This window comes from Symphodus melops (assembly GCF_947650265.1).
Source record: "Symphodus melops genome assembly, chromosome: 7".
Classification (NCBI taxonomy): Eukaryota; Metazoa; Chordata; class Actinopteri; order Labriformes; family Labridae; genus Symphodus; species Symphodus melops.
In genome coordinates this window covers 28,126,766-28,149,837 of record NC_136697.1, presented here as the reverse complement: position 1 = coordinate 28,149,837, position 23,072 = coordinate 28,126,766, and the positions used below count along the sequence as shown (strand labels likewise).

The window sequence follows — 23,072 nt, the reverse complement described above, 5'->3', positions numbered from 1 at the left end:
GGAGCGCCACCTCCGGGAGCAGCAGACCGCCACAGGGGGCGGAGCCAGCCAGGAGCGGACAGGCGGGGCGAAGACCAGCGGGAGCCAAACCGCCACCCACGAACCTCCGGCGGCGGCGGCAGGAGCGACAGGAGGCGGGACAACAGACGGGAAGGAGGAGGAGCCGGAAGAGATGGATAGTCAGGACGCCGCTCCGAGCAACGCCTCCGAACCCATGGACCACTCCTGATCCCTCCTGACCCCCAAGCCCCGCCCCCCCGCAGCCCCTCCCCCCCCCCCCCGGGGTCACGGCGGCTCAGGTGGGATCCTCCAGCTTCGGCCTTCATGGTGTTTCGTTGTCGTCATGCATGACTTCAGAGCGTCCGCGGCTCGCTCTCTGCAGCGCAGTCAGGAAAAAAGGGGGCGGGGCCAGCGATACATCATCACCCAGTCGCCGCGCGTGTTTGACACTCTTTGCACTTTGGAACACACTCTGTGAGCCTCACTACGTTTGATCGCTGCTTTGACAGAAATTATTTTGCCTTTTTTTAGGATAAAGCGTCGTCCTGGCGTGATGATGTATCGTAAAAAACGACAGGAAGCGACCTTTAACCCTGCGAGCCCCACCTGAAGACGTCCGGCTATAAGGACGCGCTCGGGGGGCTCGGACTCATTCCTGTAGATAGAAGAATCCTCCGAGTCTTAATCTGCCAACGAGAGGAGGAGAGCCGCTGGACGCCCGGCGGCGGCGGCGGCGGCGTCAACGTCGACATGCTTCCTTTTTAAAAAAAAAAAGTGCGCCAAGCGTCTGTACGCATCATCGCCTTTAACTCCGCCCACAAATCTGCTTCTCCACCTTCAGCCTGCACAGCGCCGACTGAACTCTGGATCTCCATCAGTTAAAGTGGGGCGCGTGATGATGAGCAGCAGCGCCCCCTGCAGGCGAGGAGAGGACCTGCAGCGCCCCCTGCAGGCGAGGAGAGGACCTGCAGCGCCCCCTGCAGGCGAGGAGAGGACCTGCAGCGCCCCCTGCAGGCGAGGAGAGGACCTGCAGCGCCCCCTGCAGGCGAGGAGAGGACCTGCAGCGCCCCCTGCAGGAGAGGAGAGGACCTGCAGCGCCCCCTGCAGGCGAGGAGAGGACCTGCAGCGCTCCACACTCTGACTTTATCCTGATGGAGCTGCGTTCAGAGTGAGTTTCACCCTCCTGTGTCTTTGTGTGTCTGCAGGATGATGATTTATGTTCAGTAAAAATATCTTTCCTTCCAGATCGTTTTTTTATTTCTCTTCCTTTTGTCTCGAAAAGATGCAAAAACAAAAAAACAAAAAAAAAAAGGTTGGGATGCAAATGTAGCTTTCTTTAACCCGGGTCGTAACGTAATCCTCCACAGAATCAAAGTCCTGGTTTTGGTCCCTGACAGGCTCCCGTTGTTTTTGACACCTTTTTATTAAAACGGACATCTGTGACATCACGCCGCCGCTCTACCTCCGCCCTGATTGGTTGGTTTCCTCCTGTTATTGAGTGATTTTTTTGTTTTTTTTTTGTTTAAAACTCTCACACGGGAGCTGATGAAGAATCTGCAACAAACAAACAAACAAACAAACGAACAGATTGTGAAAGAGGCAGAGCAGCATCTCCTTTAACTAAACCCCGCCCCCTCCCTCCGTTTCATAAAAACGACCTTAAGCTCGACTCTGACGGAGGACACGCCGTGTTTCTCTCTGAATGTTTGGAGCGCCGCCGGAGGAGCTCGACGTGGCGCTCGGCCTTAAACTCTTTAAAGACAAACTTGTGTGATTCAGAATCCAGAGAGCGCCGAGATCAGGAGAATAAAACGATCAGTTCAGTTTCTGCTTTTCAATTTATCAACATTAATCCAACAAGTTTGTTTCCTTCAAACTTTGAATTTTATCAGAGGGACAAAAACGAGTCTGGGTTCATTTCTGCTCTGACAGAAAAACATCTTCAGTCATGGTCGGCCATTTTCCTTCAGATCCACCTTCTAAGACTTTGGTTGAAACCGTCTTTAGGTCCTGACTGAAATTAATAACTCAGGTTCTCTGAAAAAAGATCAAAGTAAATTCATCATCTGTATCTGTTTGTAAGTCTGTAAAAACTAACAACCAGTGTCAATGCCATGAGGTACCAATCTGATGAACCAATCACAGGCCTCGTGCATGTGAGTGAGGGGGCGTGGCTTTAGAGGGGGGCGGGTGCAGACGGAGCACTGAGGGAATGCTACTTTTAAACAGATGACCAACCCGTCTTTAAACTCTACGGAAGCCCAAAGCTGACACGCCACAGCACTTCCTAACAACCTCTCGATATAAACGTTCGACCCCGTGTTTACATGAAGCGTCGAGGATTAAAGCGCCGCACGTCTTGACTCCATGAAACACGATCTCTTTGAAAACAGTGGCTGTGTGACCCGACTGCTCTGAATGTGTTGAAATGTGAGCTCGTTGTTCCTCTTCCCTCTGAGCAGCGTGCTGAGGACGCTCCTCCTCCTGCGAGGAGGACGCCATGATGTCATCTTTTTACATATCAGACGTTAAACATTTAATTTGAAGCAGCTTTGAGGAGCTGTGTGGGTTTTGGCGCCCCCCTGTGGACACAGTGTGAAGTCCTTGAGTTAGAGCTCTGGATGATCTGGATTCAGTCGTCTTTATAGAACTGTTCCTGGATCAGGTTGATCTTAACCATGTTAACTGGACAGCAGGACCCAGGACCCGGGACAGGGGGCGTGTCCAGACCTTTTTAGAGTCCGGGGGGTCCGACCAGGGTGCTGACTGATGCAGGGCCAAATACAAATCAATTATTTATCCTACTTCACGTATCGACTTTACAAAGTGGGTAAAGGAAGCCGACACATCTTTAATGACTCAAACAGACGATGTCACTATTTAACAAACTCCTGCTCGCCATTCAGCGTGCAAAAAATATCTTTGATCTGCAATAATAGCAGCCAATAAAGAGTGCCCCCTCTGACAGGGGAATTAGCCAATCACAGTGTAGGATCGTTGGGACGGCGCAATCAGCCCTCTAGTGACCCCTCTGGACGCGCCCTGGGTCTTTTTTTTGCGGCGGGGGGGGGGACTTGATTAATTTACACTTTTGACCTTTTCCTGGTTTGGTCAGAAAAAAACCTCAAATCAAACATAATTATCTGAATGTAAATCTGAAGCTCTGGTTTTTTCCTTTTGGGGGTCGGGGGGCGGGGCTTAGCTTTCTCTAGTTAGCATCATCGTCTGTCAGAGAGAGGAGAGCGCTCGGCGGCTCAGACCAATCAGAAGGAAGACATTTAAAGCTTGCTGCTGTGGCGGCCTTGAAGTTTGTTCCCCTGTGACTGCTGTACTGATGAATTGTAATCCAGCTGTATTATAGTAAATACTGTAGAATACTCTGTACAGACACGGATTGTTCACTTCCTGTTTACTTCTCTCTGGTTTGCTAATAAAATACTCGACGATACATGGCTTCGACATCGCTGTTTGCATGTGTGACGGATTTTCAACCCCGATAATAAAATCACTTCCTTCACTGGTTTTTGTATTTTGTCGTCACTGACCGATTTTTACGTCCGATTTCTGACGACGTTGGTGAATGTTTGACTTTCTTGGGCCGCCGTCGGTTTCACGTCACATTTCAGTTAAAATGTGTTAAAAGTTAAAAGTGTCTTAAAATATATATTTTAATATCTTTTAAGACACTTAAAGACGACAGAATTGTTTTTTTATTCAAGTGTAAAAACACAAATCTTTTAAAAAATATATATTTTTTTAAATTAACGAGATAAAATATGTCTGAATAACGGGAACGATTTTCTTGACAAATTCAAGTTTGCATTTTTTTCTGAATTTTAGGGATTAAATTTGTGAATTTACCAGAACAAATTAAATGTCAAATTAAAAAGTCAAAATTGACGAGTTTATTTAAAATTTAAAAATTTAGATTTGTAAAATTGAAGTTTTGAAGGTTAAAATCGTGAACAATAATATTTAAGTGTAATGTTGTAAATAAGACCAAAAACATTTCAAGGTTAAAGTCTTCTTCTGTACCAAAACAATCTGAATGTGGTCACGTGACTCCCCGCTCGTTGAATATGTGGCGGGCTTTAGGACCCGGAGCAGAGCAGCTGTGAGCGGCTGTAAATAGATCAGAGGTGCTCGGATCAGACTCAGGACTCAAGACCAGGACCGGGAGCAGAACCAGCACCAGACCTGAGGAGACCGGGGCAGACCTGACCTCTTCAGTCCTCCGTCTGCACGAGGAGACAGGAAACACCTGAACAGCACCTGTCCTATGAGAGAGAGCTGCACGAGAGTCACGCTGTCCTTGTGTAGAGGTGAGGCGTTCAATGACCGCTGCCTCTGTCGGATATCAAGGTTTTTTTTGTTTTGTTTGTTTTTAATGCGGTCTAATCATATTAATCTGTTTATTTCTTATTAACTTTATTTATCTGATTGTTGTGAATTGAGTCACTGAAGCTGGATTTGTCTTTTTTAGATTCTGATTTTTAAAGCAGCTGTTGAGATATTTGTGATATTTGGTTTTGTTTTTTTCAATGACCTCCCAGGAGAAAGAGAAGTAGCAACATTAAAATAATTAGATAAAAAAAGTTCTCATAAAAACAAATTTTATTAATTTTATGGTTGAATTTTGATTAATCAACTAATTCAGTGATGACACTTAAAGGAGATTTTTGTATTTTAATGATGATAATTAATTGACCTAAATTCAGCGTCAGACGTCACACCCATTTTAAAATGTGTTTCTCTCCGAGCAGGTTGTCCTTGAACATCCCTGCCCGAGTACGGAGGCCTGTGAGGGTCAGATCTGCAGGATGCTGCAGCTGTGCAAAGTCACCAAGTGTCTGTTCATCAGCAACGCCCGCTCGGCCTGCAGCGACGACCTCCTCCAGCAGGAGGCGGTGACGCTTTGCATCAACGTGTCCAAGCAGCAGCCGTTTCCCTCCGCCGACATCAAGAAGCTGCAGATCCCCGTCTACGACGACCCCAACGAGGACCTGTACGCGCACTTCGACCGCTGCGCCGACGCCATCCACAAGGAGGAGAACCGCGGCGGTCGCAGCGTCGTGTACTGCAAGAACGGGCGCAGCCGCTCGGCCACCGTCTGCGTCGCGTACCTGATGAAACACCGTAAACTGACGCTGACGGAGGCGTTACAGGTGCTCAGTAAATCTGGATCCTCCCGATCCTGGATCAGCGCTGATCCAGTTCACCTAGAGCTCTAAACGGTTCTCTGTTTCTGTCCCCAGAAGGTGAAGACGGCTCGCCACGTCATCGAGCCGAACCCCGGCTTCATGTCGCAGCTGCAGCGGTACGAGCAGGAGCTGAAGAAGAAACGCGGAGACGCCAAGTGACGGGCAGACGGCTGGATGATGACGTCATCGCTCCAGGTGAACCTCGCTCCTCTCTCTCCGCTCGTCTCTCTCTCTCGTCACTGTGATACAGGTTTAAAAAAAACGTTTAAGTCAGGGCTTCAGACGAGGCAGCTTTAGTTACACATCGTGTTTTAGACGCGCTTCAGGCGTGGCGAGCTTCACAATCACACGCAATAAAAACCCGGCACAAATAGAAAATGAGCAGGAAACATGGCAGCAGCTTTTTCACGTTTGACCTTAAAGACGGAGAGACGGAGAGACGAGGACAAAGAGACTAAAGCACAACGCTCCCTTTAAATGTTCTGAACGCACTTTACGCTGCACGCTAGTGACATCAGCGGATTAAAAAGCGACGCCGCCATGACGGTTTCACGTCTCTCTTAGTAAAAACATGTAGACTTACAAACTGTGACTTTTTCTCTATCAGGGCTTTTTATTATTATTATTATTATTTTAGTCTAACGCCGTATAAATGGTTGTGTTGACTCTTACGATGAGGGTCAGAATAGCAACTCCCGCCTCGTGGTTATCAAACGGCGGCGAGTCTGAACACCTGTCCCTGGATTTAAACGTGTTCAGGTAAATGTTGTGCCGACTTCAGGACTCGCTCATTAAGACATCAAAGTAACATTGAACAACAACAACGCAGAGGTAGAGCAGCAACTCCTCTGACCCACGGGGTCACATCGACGCCGTCTGCTGTGATGTCACAGGAAGTGGGAGTTGTTTATCTGCTGATCCTTCAAACAGTTTTGTGTTTGTGTGATTGTGTGTTTGATTTGTGAGGTGTTAGATCTCAATGTAAAAATCAAAACAACACACACGCCTACGAATCAACCAATCAAGGCCGAGGTAGAGCAGCAACTCCCACGATGTTTCTGCTCTTTAAATCTGACACAAAAGAAACTTCTCAAAAAAACACTTTCTCTCGCAGGAGTTGCTGGTCTACAGCTGCCTCCACTCGTTATTGTATGAATTTGTTTTTTTAAAAGTTAACCTCAGAACCAACACAACGTTTCTGTAACACAAACTGATTAAGGACGAGGTAGACCAACACTTCCTGTTACCTGTGAGGTAAAATTGACGGTAAATGGGAACATGAATTTCCCCTTTAATAAAATAGGAGTTGCTGGTCTAAGTAAGATGTTTGTAAATTTTTTGAGCCTATTATGACTAAAATGAATCTGCATATTTCCTAATCAATCCTCCTTTCTTGCAATAATCTTGTACATAATATTTTGGTAATATGAACTGTCCTTCTGTCGAGCAGGTCATGTGATGTTGAAGTCATGGTGTCAGGGAAAGATTCATGTTTCTGTTGATTTCTGGCCACATTGAAGTTCCATGCAATACTTTGGTTGCAGTTCACACGTCTACCTCAAGAGGGAGGCATTTTCATAGAAAGTGATGGACATGATGATTTCTACTTTTTGTCTTTTTTTTTTTAACTCACATTGAAACAACAGCAATAAGTTTTTAAGATATTTCAGAAATGTATTTTTGCAAATAAGTTCTAACAGGAGAGGATATACTGAGTTACTTTTAAAAAAAGTCAGATTATTTTTATTATATTTCTGCGTTTAACAAAATCTCGGGGTTCTTTTTAAAAATTCTGATTATTTTTGTAATGTCTTTATGCAGGATTATTTTCAGGCACAAATAATACAGCAAGTTAAGAATGCAGGTATTTATTTTAGTGCTACATCAATCAGTTTAATTATTAACTTTACTCTTTACCTTAAGACTATTAACAAATCTAATTCTGAAGAAAAAGTCAAAATTTCCAGATTTAATTTATTTAACCGTTTATATTTTCTTTCCTTCTCCATGACGGTAAACTGAATATCAGACGTGAAGGAAACCTGCTGTGTTGAAGCTTCTCTGACAACAAAGCAGCAGCCAGTATGTCCTCCTTCTAACTTTAGATTCTGCTCCTGAATGCTCTGGATCTGATTGGACCAGAGAAGGTAGGCGGGGCTTTGAAGGCCGTTTTGGACGCCCCTTGGTTTGCCAGATATGAGAGCAGTTATCAGGTGAACAGGTGTTGCAGCGATGGAAGCGGGCAGTGGAACTGCTTCAGATAGAAGTGATTGTACCCGACCTGTGCTCCTCTAACACAGTAGTTGTTTGTTCGCTCCTGAATCCACATTAAATCCAACATCCAAAGTGACACCAATTAATCTGAAGGGTCGCTGCTGGCTTGGTCATCATATCCAGTTGTGCAGTGTTACTTTGAATGTCATCAAAGTAAGACGCACTTCATAATGAGAATGTATCTCGCGTAATTAAGACAGTCCATAATAAGCACAAAGTTTGCAGTGTAGTTTGCTGCAGGTGAATTTGGCTGACCAGAACCGACCCGCAAGATGTGAAACAAGCCAATCTAGTCTGTGTTTTGGTCTGTAGTCTTAGTTTGTTTTTAAATAACCAGAAAACATCTGGTTTGAATGTTTTCAAAATAAGAACTTAAGCTACATTAAATGGTTAATAGTAAATACTGTGTTTCTTTTTCTCGTTTATTCCAAATATACGATTGTTTATGTGACCACCTAAAGGAGCGTAAACCTGTTGTTTCACACTCAGGTAGCTCGTGGTCAGTCTACCTGTGATGGTTTTTGTAACATCATGACAAATAATCAAATCCACTATGGTGAAAATAAATTGATTTTTACTTCCTGAACCGCATCGCTGAGCCCATTAATGAGCTGAAATTAAACCACGAAGGGCCAAAAAGTTGGCTAAAAATTATTTTAAAAAAGCTGAACCGGTAAACCGTTGAAATTGCTAGCTCAAAGCAAGCAAAACAGGTGAAATAGTTATCTAAAAGTCATGGTATAGTAAAAACAGATAGCTAAATCAATTGAAAATCAGTCACAATAGCTAGCTAATGTCGAAAGAAAATTGGGGCGCTGCGATCTTGCTTAAAGTCATGAAAAAACACAAAAGCTAGCTTAAATTGAGGAAAATAATAGCAGCTAGCTAAAAGTAAAGGCAAATAGTCAAATTGGCTAGCTGGCTAAATCAATAGAAAAACAGGTAAATAGCTAGCTAAATTCAGGAAAACAAAGCTAGCTTAAAGTTAAGACAATAGTAAATAGTAAAGACAGCGAGTGCAAGGCAATAAACAGTCTCCTTAGCAGTAACAATATAGTAGCTTAGAGTAAGTTGTCCTAAACAGTAATATTGAAACTATACTACATTTTAATGATTTACTGTAACTACACAATTTTGAATGTTGTACGTTAAGAAAAAGAGGACTTTGTGGTAGCTTAGCTTCATGCTAAAGCTGCTTACAGTTATTATTGCAAGTTTTCTCTGAATCAATCGCTGTTACTGGATGTTCCTCGTGTGTGACACTCTCAGGTGTGTGCTCTTCATTTTGTGGTGCTTAGTGCAGAATAAAAAGCAATAATGTAAAGTAAATCTTAATGTGTCAGACCTCATTGTAAGTGTATACTGTATGTGAAGATAAAATGTACAGGGCCTGAGTGTGAGCTCTCTCAGACTACTGTCGTGCTAATGTCTGTAGTAGACTTACCATTAAAACTGAATTAAAGGTATGACGTGTTTATTATTAATGATTCAGCTTTTGTTTTTTTTCCACTGATGCATCAAAAAAGGGTATTATCACATTTCTTGGAACTGCAGCTGTCAAGTTGGACATTTTAACATAGAGCTCTATGGAGACTGACTCACTGCAGGAGACAGACTCTAGTGGACACTGGAGGAACTGCAGCTGTAAAGTTGGACATTTTAACATAGAGCTCTATGGAGACTGACTCACTGCAGGAGACAGACTCTAGTGGACACTGGAGGAAGTGCAGCTGTAAAGTTGGACATTTTAACATAGAGCTCTATGGAGACTGACTCACTGCAGGAGACAGACTCTAGTGGACACTGGAGGAACTGCAGCTGTACAGTTGGACATTTTAACATAGAGCTCTATGGAGACTGACTCACTGCAGGAGACAGACTCTAGTGGACACTGGTGGAACTACATACCATACCATGCTAGCATAGCTTATGGGGTAAGGGGTAATGACACGGACAGAAAGAGGAAACTGAGGCGTGTTGGGACAGAATCATTTATAAAGTGTTACATTTTTGATGAACTGAGGATCAGACTCTGGGTCGATTTTTGTGGGTCGAGGTGGTTCAGACTCTCGGGGGTTATCAAGGGTGATGAGCTTTGTCCCATTCGTCTTTCACTTGTTGGATCCACTCGTTATAGTTGGACACCTTGGTGTAGATACCCAGCTTGTCTATCTGGCCGCAGCCCTCGCCCCATGACACCAGGCCAATCAAGAACCACGTGTCCCGGTACAGGGTGACCATGGGTCCGCCGCTGTCCCCCTCGCAGGCGTCTGTTTTCTGCCCTAGGTTCCCAGCGCAGAGCACGTTATCGGTGATGTTGTTGGTCATGTGACGGGCACAGACGTGGTGTTCCACCAGCGGGACTTTGATGACGTTGAGAGCCGAGCTGAAACGACCGCTATCCAGGTCCTCTTTGCCCCAGCCGGTCACCACGGTCAGGGTGCCGTTCAGGTGCAGCACCCGCTCTGCCATGGAGCGCTCCGGCAGACAGACCGGGAGGATGTAATCGGAGAATTGAGCCGGCGTCTCCAGGCGCAGTAGGGCGATGTCATTGTCCACCGTGCTGCTGTCGTAGTTTGGGTGTCTGAAGGTCTTGATGACCCTCAGAGTGACCTCTGTGCCTTCATCCCGGAAACGCTCGTAGTCACCTGACAAAACACATTGGCAGGATATCGGATATCAGGACACACTTGGAACTGCCCATGTGGTGGACTGGAAAGGTTTCTGACTGCTGCACACTAAGAAGAAGTTCTCACTCTCCGTTACCACCTTTAACAAACATCACGGCCCGTTAACATCACGTTAGCTAACTATCGTTAGCTAACGTTAAGATATTTGAGATAATTAGCATGATCGCTTGCGCTCTAATGATGATAATTTTTTAGCCTGAATATATTATATAAACTGTCCATACTATTGTAGACTTCCCTCCAGGCGGCACAAGAGGAAGAATTAGCTAGAATTATCGAACTAGCTATCAATGATTATTTTACTATTTTTACTGAAAAATAATGAACACAATTTTTTAATAGTAAGAAAATTTTGTCAGATATTTATTCTGTACCAATAGATTTCTTCACAAATGTAAAGCTGTTTTATAACAACATGTAAAACTATTTAATTCCAACTCCTGTAGAAAAATCTGTGATAGCGGCTCAAAGTCGGGGAATACCTGGAATACGTTATTGATACTAAATGCTTATTGGTGAGACAATGAAAATGTTGACGTTTGCTTTTGGTCGCTTGTGAGGGGTCAAACTTTAAGATTCCTACTCTTGATAAAAGTTAGCATTCCTGTTGGGAAGTTCTGTGGATGACTTTGCTGTTTTATAGACAGAAATAGTGTCACACACTGATGACTCTGTTGCATTCTCTCCTTTAGCTGTGTCTGTAAAGCACTGTGAATTGTCTTGTGTCTGAGCAGTGCTTTAGCCGACACTCACCCAGCCGTACTCTGAACCTCAAGTTGTTTTCCAGGCAGTGGGCGGCGGTCAACACCCAGCTCTCATCGATCAGGACGCCTCCGCAGTGAAAGTGGCCTAAAGCGTTCAGTAGCAGCACCTGCAAGCAGAAACCCAGTCAAGTCAAACTGTTGTTTGTTTTTTTTAGGTGTTAGCATAGCATGACGTGTTGTAGCTTGTGTTACCTGCCAGGGACTCTCGCCCTTCTTTCCGACCTCCCCTCCCACCATCCAGGGTAGAAGACCGTCCATCGGTTTGGAATACGACGACCTGCCGATCAGGAGCTGACCACAGGAGTTTTGACCTGACGGGAAACGGAGAGAGAGGGCGAGAGAGAGAGAGAGGGCGAGAGAGAGAGAGGTGGTGTTTGAACTATTCGACTGTTCAAGGGAAAGAAAAGGAAACGATTGACGCGGACACATATACTCACCTTTCGGCACACACTTCTTGGAGTCGGCGTGCAGGGTGTACGTGTTCACACAGCTGCAGCTCCTCGACAGGCCGTCCTCGCTCTCCAAACACTCGTGGTCACAGCCGCCGTTGTCCACGGAGCAGTTGGTCGCCGTGACAGCTGAACCGCAACAGAAGAAGATATTTACTCAGTCAGTGAGCGCTCCAGACGCCACGACCTGGAGCGCTCGCTGATTCAGGATGCGATGGCATCGTCAGACGTGCATATTACTACTTTCATTTCTTTGATTTGAAAAAAAGACATTTGAAGTCACTATCAGTCATTTTGTTGTCATTAAATTAGACAGTAACTTTCAGATGTTTCTGTAAATAAAGTGACTGGTGAATGGGTCCATTCTTCTTAGAAAAAAAATTTTTTTCATTATAAATTAGGCAAGAAACTTTGGTGTCCTTAACTTTAAAATCTCCTTTAAAAAAACGTTCTATTCTGTGAGTGCTTCTTCAGTTTTCTGATCAGCGTGGTCAGACTCACGTTGGTTGCAGTATTTCCCCTCGTACCCGGGGTTACAGCGGCAGGCGTAGTCTTGGTACATATCCACACAGGATCCATTTACACACATGTGGGAGTGACACTGGTTCCCATCTGAAACAAGGCGAGGTCAACAAGAAGTCCATCATGAGTGAAGACTCAGCTTCAGACTACATGAGGAGGATTGAACAGGTTCATACCTGAGTACACGGTCCAGAACTCCAGCTGGAAGCACACAAAAACAAGAAAGACAGTTAAAACTGGTCGGCGGGCTGAACCTGCAGGGTCAGAGGTCACGATGGACAAACGTGCGCAGTGGACAAGCTTGTGATTGGCGGCTTGAGGTCGATCGAATCAAAGTGTCAGCAAAATCTCTCAATGCAGCTCCTGCATGAAACAGTTAATTTCAGTTGCTGTCTCTTTAAGCCCCTCCCCCTCCCTTCTTCTGATTGGCCAACTGTCTGAACACTATCCAGGGTGGCAGAACGCTGCGGGGCTGCCAGGAGAGATCTGCTCTCCAGTGATGACAGAAGAGAATTTATGTCATCGGCTCACGAAGATGTTTGAAGCTTCTGGTGAAAATCTTATCGGGAACTGTGGCGCCCTCTGCAGACTCCTCCTGGGATTACTCCGGCACACGTTTACCTCATGATCTGAAAGTTTGCCCACGTTTAGTTTAGTAGTTGGGGTCTATGCAGCTGCAGAGAGACTGACCCATGATGATGAACACGATGGAGATCATCCTACCCTTTAAACGTCCGTTCACCAAAGAGGAAACTTTTAGGATTATGTAGAAATAGAAAGCAGTGTCATGTACGACATCGGAAAAGTTTAAAAGGAGAAAGTTGCAGCCCAATCAGCCCTGACACAAAGTCAACACACGAGCGAAGCTCGAGACCAGCGACGGGAAACTCTCTCACTGTGGCTTCTCTGGTTTGGAAGATCTCTCTGGCTTCTTCAAAGTCGCAGATCTCCTCGTTGCACTCTCGCTCCTGAGAAGCCGGCTTCAGCTCCTCCAGGAACGTGTTCGCCCGGCGAGTGCGGAGCAGCATGTGAGCGTCCGGAGGCTCTGAGAACACTGAGCAAACACAGGACACGTTGTAGTTTAGTGTTTTAATGTGTAAACAACATTAAATCTTCTGCATAGAGCTTCTTATTTATGGACGCTGACAGCGCGAGATGATATGATTTAAAAACGTGTAAAAACCTTCATAAACACAAAAACAGACCGAGTGTTTTATTCTGAAAATAAACCGGATGTTTTAAATTTGTTTCAGTGTCTGACTTCCTGTCCTGTCGGTCTGCTCCGTGTTAAACTGATGCTCCGTGCTCCAACCTGCTTGCTTCTAGTGGACACTGGAGGAACTGCAGTTCTTTGCACCCAACGCACGCTTCATTTATTAACACTGGAGTTGCAATAATAGACTGCTGTTTTTATTTGGGTAAACTGATAGAGATCAATAAGTCGTTAAGTTCACAGAGGCTTCAATAAATCAAAATGTAAATCTGCAGAGAGCGGAGATGACCACAGTCTAAAAATGTTTTTCTGCCGCTGGTCAAATAAAGGTTCGCACTTTAAACCTACGCATGACTCACCTGACAGACTCGACACCGACACCGACCACCGAGCGACGATGACTGACAGGCACAGGAGGAGGCGGGACATGACCGGATTCAGACCTGCAGCACCTTAATCAAGTCAGTGTTTTTTTATTTACCCACAAATATTCACGTTGATAATCCACATTTAAAGGAAGCTGACGGAGTGAATTTACCGGATTAAAGCGGGATGTAAAGACGATGAGTGGCAGCGCTGCAGACGAGACAGAAACACACAATCATCACTTTGAAGATCTGAAATCTCTGCAGCTTCTGTTGATCTTATTGAGATGACAACACACAGACTCCAGGTGATCCCTGTTTGAACCCCTGTGAATGTTGACCCCCGTGACCTTTAAGGCCGGCAGAGTCCGGAGCAAAAGTCGGGATCACGTCCCGCTAACAGCCAACACATCACGACACCCAGACGAAGAGGTGCGAGTCGATTCCACGACGTGAGAAGAGTTTATTTTTTGACTTACGTGTGAAGAATCGAAGCCGCAGACGGTTCGCTGTGATTCTGCTGCGTTAATGACTAACTGCCCGTGTTTACTGAGAGTCCACAGTCTGCAGCTCCACGCCGTCTGCCAACTCTGTCAACACACACACACACACACACACACACACACACACACACACACACACACACACACACTCTCCACCCACTTACCTCTGAAATGAGCCTCGTTTCTTCAAAGGCTATCGATCTGTGGCTCGTGTATCGGCGGCGCTCACGATGTCCTGTCTTCATCCTGACGGAGACTCTTTGAAGGGTCCACATACAGTAGTGTGTGTAAAAAAGATGGACGACACGACAGCTCCTCAAAAAGTGAAGTTAAATTCAGAGCTCCCCCTGCTGGCTGACAGCTGTATATGTCATAAGCTCCGCCTCCTCCATATGAACAGATAGGCCATGCACATAACTGTGAGTGTCAAGAAGAAGCTCAGCAGGATGCGTTCTACGTATGAAGGACATTTGGACAGCGACGTCCCCTCTTATTATGAAGCAGGGTTGGAACTTCCTGTTTGCGCCCACCTGCTGCTGTGATTGGTGGATTCAAAAATCTACCAGTAATAGAGACTGGAAGGTCGAGCAAATTCACCCGTCAGGGCGTAAAAACCAGTGACGGGTTTATTTCCAGCTCTGGCACGTAGTGAAGCTGATTATTTATGTTGCATAAACAAGGCGATTCAAAGTGTTTCACAGGCGACATTAAAAACAACAGAAACAAATAAAACATTCAAATCGCGTCTCGCTCCTGTTTGGCGTCGATGTCAGCGTTGAATGGATGTTACTCTAAGTACAGCGAGCGGACATATTGGTGTGCCAGTCGTAGATACAAAGAAGCAGGAAGTGCACCTCTTCCTGTTGAACACAGTGAGCGTTTACACGTGTGTCAGAAGCAGCACGCGACCCTCTGAAGCCGTGACCTTCCTCCCCTCGGGGGAACGCACATGTATGTTTTTGTATTTCTGCAGCCTCAGCGAGGATGACCTCAGGTTTCCCGCCCCGCTCTTCACGGCAGACATGTTCTGAGAATGCAAGTTTGTTTACTGCGAGGCGTGAAACCTGGGCCGGCCTCTGGGGAGGGGGCCGCTAAGGGCCGGCGGCGGTGGAAACCAGGACACCTATCAAGGCTAACTATTCATCTTCTTGTCTTCTTTTGTTGCTCAGCCTCGTTCCCTCGGCTCGGTTTACCTTTGTGTCCTCGACTGTTTTCATTCTCCTGAATCAAATCTGGCCCGTGGACATAAAGGAGCGCTCTCTGGTTCCAGGGGCGACTCAGCGATGGTGTCACTTCTGGAAAGTGTCGAGGAGGGTCTGATCTTTCCAAAAGAACCGACTTCCTGTTTGTTGGTTTCAGTCTAAATAAACTTCTCTGACGATAAGATCGCTGTGTTCCTCTTCTGTCAACACAGCTCAGTTTGTTCATGTGTCTGGTTCAAACAGGTTTATGGAGAGTTTCTTTAGTGAAGCAGGTTTTAAAAAAAGATGTAAAAGGACCAATCAGTGAGATCTGTGGAGAATTAAATGATAACAGACGATATCATCAGACATCAGCGCACGAGAACAAAAAACAGAAGCAACTGAACGACTTCAACTTTGCATCAATGATTGTCTCGTATCTTAACGTTGACATATCCACATTCTTCTTCCTCCAGTTTCCCTTTGTTGGAAGAACTACCGCCACCTGCTGGCGTGGAGACTTATTTCCTGTCACGTGTGTGTGCTGATCATAAGAGGTGGTGGGTCTTTACGATGTGTTCAAATGCAACTTTTAGGCCATGACGAACAGCGACTTGAGAGTTGGCCTTCGTCACCACTGGTTCTGGTGTGTCAGCGCCTTAAAGAGAACGAGCGGCGTGAGTGACAGCGGGATGTCCGTTTACAGTCGCTGGCTCTCATCGCACATCAACGCCGAAAGAGACGAAGAAAAATTTGACAGAAGAGCATCAGTGGTTCTCGACTTGTCTCGCCTCCGGACCCACCGCCAAGTCCTCCCGGAAAAATCAACATCCAAATGTCTGACATCGTTCAACCAATCAGATTCATTCACTGGAGGCTAATTGTTCAGTTTGGACCTCAGTCGAGACAAAACATGAGACAGACGCAAGAAACTGAACAAAAACAAACATGTTTAATGCAACTCTAAAAAATGTCTCTGTGGTCCATCTCTGGGTCTGGAGCCACCTGTTGAGAACCGCTGAATGAGTTCCACTCTGACTGGATGTTCAGGTGACGGGGATCATCTCACAGACGTTTGTCCAGGTTGCCACATGTTTTCTCAAACTGGGAGCAAACTGGCCAAATGGACTGGACGAGGTCCAGAGATATCCGATGATGACTAACGGAGGAGCGGTGGGAGTGAAAGAATGATGAGAGAAAGAGGAGGGTGGAGAGCGATGGAGAGATAAACCATATCTCCTCTTTCGGCTCTGAATATGATTTTGCTGTTTCATGGTGAAGGAGGTCACGGCGGAGGGAGGCGGCCCAGTTCTTTTTTTCCCCTTCTGTATAGGACAAAAGAGACGAGCATTTCCTCCCTCCCTCAGCTTTTGTCTGCAGGGTCTGCAGGTGAGACGCCACCTGAAAGACGTTTTGTTGTGGGCGAGGTTTATAAGTTAATCAAAGCCGCCTCTGTCCTGCTCACCTTCACACAAATCTTCTCCAGATGATGCTGCGCGGCTCGGACGGAGCGGTAAGTCCCTCCAAAAACACCTCTTCACATTTTCTTTACACGTCTACGAGACGTTCAGGGTGGCTGGAAAATCAGCTGCCACTAGTTTTCTGCAAAGTAGAATCCATAAAAGACAATTGAGTCACATGTAATTCTTTATTTCTTGACTTCTCCTTGGAGTTTTTTTGTTTATCAGGTGATGCATTGATCGGCCAACAAATCGTAAATCTGCAGCTTTAGAGTCCAAACAGAGTCGGTGTTAAAGAAGGTTCATCTCAGTCCACATCGGTCCTGAAGAAACGATGTGGACTGACTGTGCACTGTCACCACTCTCTGTGTTGATAAGAAGTCTCTTATGATTTATTGTAATCAGTGTTTGATGATCTGATTGAGAGCCGTGACCTCATGAAGGAGAGTAGACGGTAAAAGTGGCGCTCCGAGCCTGGTCGGGGTCCCCATCTATCCCGTAGGCTTAACGCAGTGAAGCAGCCGTTTGCAGTGAATCTTGTCTGGTTGCAGCTTGCACGTGCTGTCTTGACGTTGCATCTCTGTGAAGCAGATTTATAAAGTAGGCTGTAGCTCTATAAGAAATCCTACCGGTATGCTGGTGAATAGAAAGTGCCGAAGGTACCGGCTTCTGTGCTTTTACATGTTCTTAATGTGCTTTGAGAAAGATGCAGATTCGTCTCAGGTGATAATCTCCTGATTCTCCCGCTAGATGCTGCGGAGGCTGCACGGAGTCCTGGTCCTCTTCTCCCTGTGCTCAGCGATGCTGATTCCAGACCCCAACAACGAATCAGGGTCCGGATTTCCATATACCGACGAAGAGTTGCAGGAAATGGCGTCCGCCGGGAATCCTGCCTCTCGTAGCTTGATTCCAGGGGCCCCCCCACCGTGGCCCACAGATGGCAACATGACGTCCGGCCCTGGTCGGATGTTTCCAAACATGGACCCGTACTCCCCACCCAGCACGTCAGATATGTGTGACATGATAATGAATCAGCCGGTGCCCCCGCCAATCGATCAGATCCCTATGTTCTGCATCTGTTCGCACTGTAAGGGCACCGTGGGACCAAAAGGAGACACCGGAGACCGGGGCCCCCCAGGTATGGAAACAACCTCATCACTGATCATACAGTAAAATCTTTAATGCAGATGATGCAAACTTGTATAGATTCAATGTATTTGGCTGTAAACACTGATGGAACTCTAATCTCTGCTCAGGTCAACCTGGGAGTCCTGGATTGAGAGGACTGATGGGTTTCAAGGGTCGTCCAGGATACACAGGCACTCAGGGGATAAAGGGTAAGTCGCACACCGAAGGGCGATGCAATCCATCATAAGAAAGCCAAAGAAGTGCTGATGCAGATTGATGCCACTGAAAGAAACAGGAAGTGTAGAAGATGGAGCAACTGCTCGATCTGTAATAACAGTCAATGTTTTCTTTTTGGGAAAGATGTGACCACACATGAACAAGGGGTGGGGAAAAGTTTTCTTCTCCTCTCGAGGACTGACCAGGAAAAGCAAAAGTGTTTCACTTTTCTTACAAAATATGACGCTGTTTTTTCCAGTTTCTTGAATCTTTTCAAACAGGTTGTTGGTATAAAGTTTTCATTGTTCTGCTCTTTTTTTTAATTGTGTAACCTGTTCTAGTGCCTGTTCTAGTGCCTGTTCTAGTGCCTGTTCTAGTGCATGCTGTAGGCTTTAGTAAGCCTACAGCATGGCTGCCAACAGTCAATAATAAATAATGTTCTTTCTATGAAGACATTTGCCTCCTGCATGAAATGTGTGTAGAAACAGGCCTACACTTCATTTTAACGTTTACCAAAACCTTGGTACTTGGAGACACAGATTTACGTGGTATGTAGTTTAAAAAGCTTGAGAACCACTACCTGCTCTCTTGTACCCAGATCCTCTTTGCTCCGTGTCTAAAAAACCAACTTTCAGTTTTCTGCCCAGAGAAAACGCCAGGCGGGGCACAAGGCCTTACTATTTATTAGCAGTTAAAATGAGACTCAGGAGAAACACGTTGTCTCATTATTTCACAGGCTAGTTGAAATGTAGATCTTCTCTGTCCTTTAAGGACACTTCTCAAAGTATCGTAGCGTTTGGTAAAGGAAGTCTTCTGAAGAAATCGTTTTGGCGCCAACCACTGGTTCCACCTGAAAGCCCAAACAGTTGTCAGTGTGTCTCTCAGAGTTATAAATAGTTGACAGGAGTAACTGATGGTTGGTTAAGTTGTCTTGCTTATCTTTTCTTTGTACTAACTTCCATCTTGTTGGTCTTCACAGGTCAGAAAGGCGACATGGGGCTGAAAGGGCAACCCGGCGTTGCAGGTTATGTCGGGATGAAGGGCAGCCGAGGCTTCAAAGGTTCAAACTCTTCAGACACTTCAATGAATCATTAAGGCTTGTTTGTGTCGCCGCTATGAGTGCAACGAATCATTAATGAAAAAGGAAGGTTCAGATTTCAAACTAATTTTTTTGTTTATGTTTTAAACTCCTGGAAACCTGACTGAAAGGCACAGTATGTAATTTCAGCCACCAGGGGGCTCTTAATCAAAACAAAAAGATGATGTAGTGGGGAATCATGGGAGTGATTCTCTCTGCTCTCTTGACTTTAAGTTAAATTGTAATACAAATATTTTCCATGTGTCTACAGGAGAAAAAGGGGACCCTGGAGATGAAGGGCCTCCAGGTGCACAGGGACCCCAAGGAGAAACTGGCACATGCCCTGCTTCCTGTGAGACTATCCAAGGTCCAGAAGGCCAACAAGGTCCCCCTGGGCCAGTTGGAGCTCGAGGTCTACCTGGGCTGAAAGGCTCTGTCGGACCCAAAGGTGCAATGGGCAACAAGGGTGACATGGGAACACCTGGTGACCCTGGGGTAAATGGCCTTAAGGGGGATCAAGGTGAGCAGGGGGTGTGCGAGTGCACCGATGGAAAAAATGGCACTGATGGGAGCCAAGGAGAAACTGGGCCTACAGGAGACAAAGGTGACAAAGGTGCCCAGGGTGTAGAGGGTCCTACTGGGCCTAAAGGTGATGAGGGCATGATGGGTCACATGGGTCCACCCGGACCCTGCTCCCCAACCATCCAATCAGCATTCTCTGCAAGCATCAATGAGTCGTATCCGAAGCAAGAACAACCTGTTCCATTTCCAATTGTCCACTACAACCAACAGGAACACTTTGACCCGCACATGGGGATTTACACGGCCCCCATCAATGGCACTTATGTCTTCAGCTACAACCTCGCAGTTTACCAAAGAACTCTTAAGGTCGGCCTCTTCCACAACTCCTACCCGGTGGTCATTAACACAGAATCAACTCATCAGTCCACCACAAGTCAAACCATAGTCCTTCACCTGAGCATGATGGACCAGGTGTGGCTGCTGGTTAAGGATGGCACCACGAACGGCATGTACACTGACTCTGAGAGTAGCAGCACGTTCACCGGGCATTTACTGTACCCAGACTCCTGTGAAATGGCCTTTTCCAGGGATTTCTGGCCACCAACCAAACCAAAGAATGTCTACAAGTGGATGGGTCCCTAAGTCACACTCCTTTAACCATAGTGGGTTCCAGTCAGTCAAGCAGTTATAGATTAAGCTTCAGCACACCTTGAATCAAACAATCAGTGTATAAATATCTGCAGGTTCCAAGGGGAAGGTATTCTAGGAACGCTCTCCACAAGTCCTGTAGCTGGTACTGCCCACTGTTTGTTTTAAATAGCAATTTTATTTTTCGAACACGCTAGCCTTTTCCTGTGCTAAATGTGACGTCACACAGATTAAAATTTAATATTCCAATCTCCGCCAATTCATGCACTAAATCTTGGTCTTTTTTCAGATGGGGGATGATGGTATTTGAGACTTGAAGGAAGAAAGGATCAGCTGAAATAACAGCCTAATTTTCCGCCAACAGTAAATGACCTTATAATAGCACCAGTATTAATTGCAACACCAAGATCCGCTTGACGACTTGGTGTTCCTATAACTTTTCTGCCAGTACTGAAACCCCTTGACAAGTACTGGATGGTCTCAGACATCTGGAGAACCCATAAAGATCTGTTCAGACCAACAGCCAAACAAACGATTGCCTTTGTGGTTCATCTGAAATTACTTGATGCCGAGTTGAAAAAGCCCTGAAAATATTTCCTGACATGTTGAGACAAATCAGAATTTGACAAACCGATATTTAAAAAAACAAAACAGATTTGTCTTTTCATGCAGACAGACCTGAGAAAGCATGAATTTAGCATCACGTAAAATTGTAAGTCTGGAGACGAATGGACACGGGGCTCAAAAGCCAAATCAAGAAGGCCGGTGGTTGGTGTCTGTTAGAGGAATCCTGGTACTGATCTGATCTACCAGGTCATCAAAGAGGGGACCTGGTTAGCTTTAAGAAATAATGAGTCATGCAGCTCTAGTTGAAAATTTTTCAGAAAGGCGTTGTTGACGTCTCCACGTCTTTTCGAAATACACGATACTCCCCGTATTTTTGCCTCTCCTGGATGTGGCGTTGTGCCAACATCGTCCTCGCTCCGTGTCCAAACGGGGGGGGGGGGAAAAATCAATCTGAGCTATAAAACATGCAGTTAAAAGAAACGGAGCGGTGTCGGTCATACAGCGGCCGTTGTCAACAGACTGTTGTCATGGAGACAGGACGGGACGTGCAAAGCTTTTACTCTCAGCACACACACGCGCTTCATGTAAGCGCTCCCAGGCGCACCGTCCAGATAAAGGCGTGAGATGGACACGGGGCTGAAAGGGGAGGTTCTGAGATAAGCCCACGGTGGGTTTCTTCCTCTCCTGCACATGTGATTTATTTTATGTTCGACTATTGTTCTTTTTTTTTTTGTCTGACTCACCTTCCAAAAATGTGCAAATAAACTAAAACTAAGTAAGAAATGTAATTTGTCGATTATTTTTCTTGACTCATCCCATGATGTCAAAGTTCAGCTGTACTGCAGTGTGAGAACACATCCTGTCAGCAGGAAGCTCCAAACAGTCTCTATTAAAGATCAAACTTCAACACTGTCTGTCCGATTTCACATCCGATGCACCAGACTTCAGTCAAAACATGATCATAGTTATTTTACACTTTAATGAGACGTCGTCCTCTTCAGACTACACGGAGACATGAATCAGAGGAAACACGATGACGGGTCAACAAGCTTTTATTTTAAACCAGAGCGAGACGTTTAACTCACAGCGTTCAGCTCTCCACACGTTTCTGCAGGAACTGAACTGTTGTCTAACAAAGCTAACAGCTAGCTTCTACGTGACGTCACAAAGACTCACTGTCTAACCTGTTCAAGGAGCGTATCAGTGGTTACACACGAGTGGCCTGCACAACGCTTCACAGTTTCATCTTCAGTGTGTTTTCACACACGCGTCTTTAACCCCTCGACGCCTGAATTTGTTTCCAAGTATTAAAACTTTTTTTTTTTTACATGTTTCTGCTTTCAGAACATTCAAACATGCTAAATTATGCTAAATGCTAAATTATGCTAAATGCTAAATTAAGTTGAGAACGTTCATTTAACAATAGCACATAAATAGATGTTACATAAAAATAGCACATCAAACGGATGGTGTTCTTTTCTCTGATTGGTCCGATGACAAACTAAAGCTCGCTAAAGGTTCCCAGGTTTGTATTGAAAGTGCATCAACTAGCCGCGGAGGAATGCGGACGCTATTTTAGCAGCATTTGGACCGGAAGCTGTTTGATGCAAATTCGCAACAACAGGCGTCAAAGGGGTTAAAAGTCTGAATGTGACAGACAGCGTCTGAAATCACCATGGCAACAGCAGGCAGCCCTCCAGCTGACAGGGAACATTTGTTGTGATTTAGCAGCAGGTTAGCTCGTGTTTATTTACGTTTGTATTTGAGATAACTGAAGTAAACACAGAGCTGATTTCTGCAGGATTGTAAACAAACCGATGAAGTGTGAAGTCAATGAGCAAGGCACCAAAACGTGTAAAACCACCGCACGGTCCTTTAACTTTATTCTTGCACAGACTCTGAGGCGACTCCAACGTCCAGTGTCACCAGGTTCGAGCGCTGGACGATCTCCTCCTCCTATTTCTCTGCGGGCGCCATGTCGTCGCCGGCCGACACGTTGCCGTCCTCTTCATCGCCATCGTCGATCATCCCCTTCAGGTAGGCGCGCTTGAACTCCTGGAACTCCAGCTCCTCCTCCATCTCGCTGCAGACACGGGGAGAGGTTAAAATCTGGATGCATTCAAGGAAGTCAGGAAATCTGAGCACTGACTGACTCGTCAGACTGTTATGATTTGTGCAGATATCCGTCTGATCTACTTCGAGCCTGCTGATCCCTGATTGGTCGAACAAAAGTACAAACGGGAGCAGAGCGCCCGTCACGCTAACATCCAGAGGAGCCCTGAGCTCAGACT

The 23,072-nt window shown here is 45.8% G+C and overlaps 5 protein-coding genes across 5 annotated transcripts in view; 3 read left to right on the top strand and 2 right to left on the bottom strand.

Annotated features, from left to right (window-relative positions):
- Positions 1-1,126, top strand: part of vcpip1 (valosin containing protein (p97)/p47 complex interacting protein 1) — a 4,454-nt gene extending 3,328 nt beyond the window's left edge. Inside the window, 1 exon segment of the mRNA XM_079347505.1 lies at positions 5-1,126. Coding sequence (XP_079203631.1) covers positions 5-229 — 225 coding nt within the window. The 3' untranslated portion in view covers positions 230-1,126.
- A 2,844-nt stretch (positions 1,127-3,970) lies between these two features.
- Positions 3,971-15,196, top strand: dusp28 (dual specificity phosphatase 28). The gene is made up of 4 exons (XM_079348587.1): positions 3,971-4,322; positions 4,764-5,165; positions 5,256-5,396; positions 15,151-15,196. Exons 2-3 carry the CDS (start codon positions 4,821-4,823, stop codon positions 5,358-5,360), a joined length of 450 nt encoding a protein of 149 aa, XP_079204713.1. The 5' UTR covers positions 3,971-4,322; positions 4,764-4,820; the 3' UTR covers positions 5,361-5,396; positions 15,151-15,196.
- On the bottom strand, positions 9,453-13,615 carry proca (protein C (inactivator of coagulation factors Va and VIIIa), a). Its single transcript, XM_079348894.1, has 8 exons — positions 13,473-13,615; positions 12,797-12,954; positions 12,077-12,101; positions 11,880-11,990; positions 11,367-11,507; positions 11,122-11,240; positions 10,919-11,036; positions 9,453-10,123 (listed from the first exon to the last, which is right to left on the bottom strand). The coding sequence occupies exons 1-8, from the start codon at positions 13,540-13,542 to the stop codon at positions 9,555-9,557; spliced, it is 1,311 nt and encodes a 436-aa protein (XP_079205020.1). The 5' UTR covers positions 13,543-13,615; the 3' UTR covers positions 9,453-9,554.
- A 1,457-nt stretch (positions 15,197-16,653) lies between the features above and the next one.
- LOC306827045 (uncharacterized protein) lies at positions 16,654-21,650 on the top strand. Its single transcript, XM_079348673.1, has 5 exons — positions 16,654-16,675; positions 17,373-17,760; positions 17,879-17,959; positions 18,946-19,026; positions 19,316-21,650. Exons 2-5 carry the CDS (start codon positions 17,373-17,375, stop codon positions 20,206-20,208), a joined length of 1,443 nt encoding a protein of 480 aa, XP_079204799.1. The 5' UTR covers positions 16,654-16,675; the 3' UTR covers positions 20,209-21,650.
- Positions 21,651-21,815: 165 nt separating this feature from the next.
- Positions 21,816-23,072, bottom strand: part of saga (S-antigen; retina and pineal gland (arrestin) a) — a 12,437-nt gene continuing 11,180 nt past the window's right edge. Inside the window, exon 16 of the mRNA XM_079348577.1 lies at positions 21,816-22,864. Within this exon, the coding sequence (XP_079204703.1) occupies positions 22,738-22,864 (127 nt within the window). The 3' untranslated portion in view covers positions 21,816-22,737. The remainder of the gene's footprint in view (positions 22,865-23,072) is intronic.

Bases quoted from the DNA above. Each gene is read 5' to 3' on its own strand.
- dusp28 (XM_079348587.1), top strand. From the start codon at position 4,821: ATGCTGCAGCTGTGCAAAGTCACCAAGTGTCTGTTCATCAGCAACGCC. The intron at 5,166-5,255 runs GTGCTCAGTAAA...TTCTGTCCCCAG, and splicing joins CGCTGACGGAGGCGTTACAG to AAGGTGAAGACGGCTCGCCA.
- proca (XM_079348894.1), bottom strand. From the start codon at position 13,542: ATGTCCCGCCTCCTCCTGTGCCTGTCAGTCATCGTCGCTCGGTGGTCG. The intron at 11,991-12,076 runs GTATGAACCTGT...GCCTTGTTTCAG, and splicing joins GTTCTGGACCGTGTACTCAG to ATGGGAACCAGTGTCACTCC. The intron at 11,241-11,366 runs GTGAGTATATGT...GTTTCCCGTCAG, and splicing joins CAAGAAGTGTGTGCCGAAAG to GTCAAAACTCCTGTGGTCAG.
- LOC306827045 (XM_079348673.1), top strand. From the start codon at position 17,373: ATGCTGCGGAGGCTGCACGGAGTCCTGGTCCTCTTCTCCCTGTGCTCA. The intron at 17,761-17,878 runs GTATGGAAACAA...ATCTCTGCTCAG, and splicing joins CGGAGACCGGGGCCCCCCAG to GTCAACCTGGGAGTCCTGGA. The intron at 19,027-19,315 runs GTTCAAACTCTT...ATGTGTCTACAG, and splicing joins GGGCAGCCGAGGCTTCAAAG to GAGAAAAAGGGGACCCTGGA.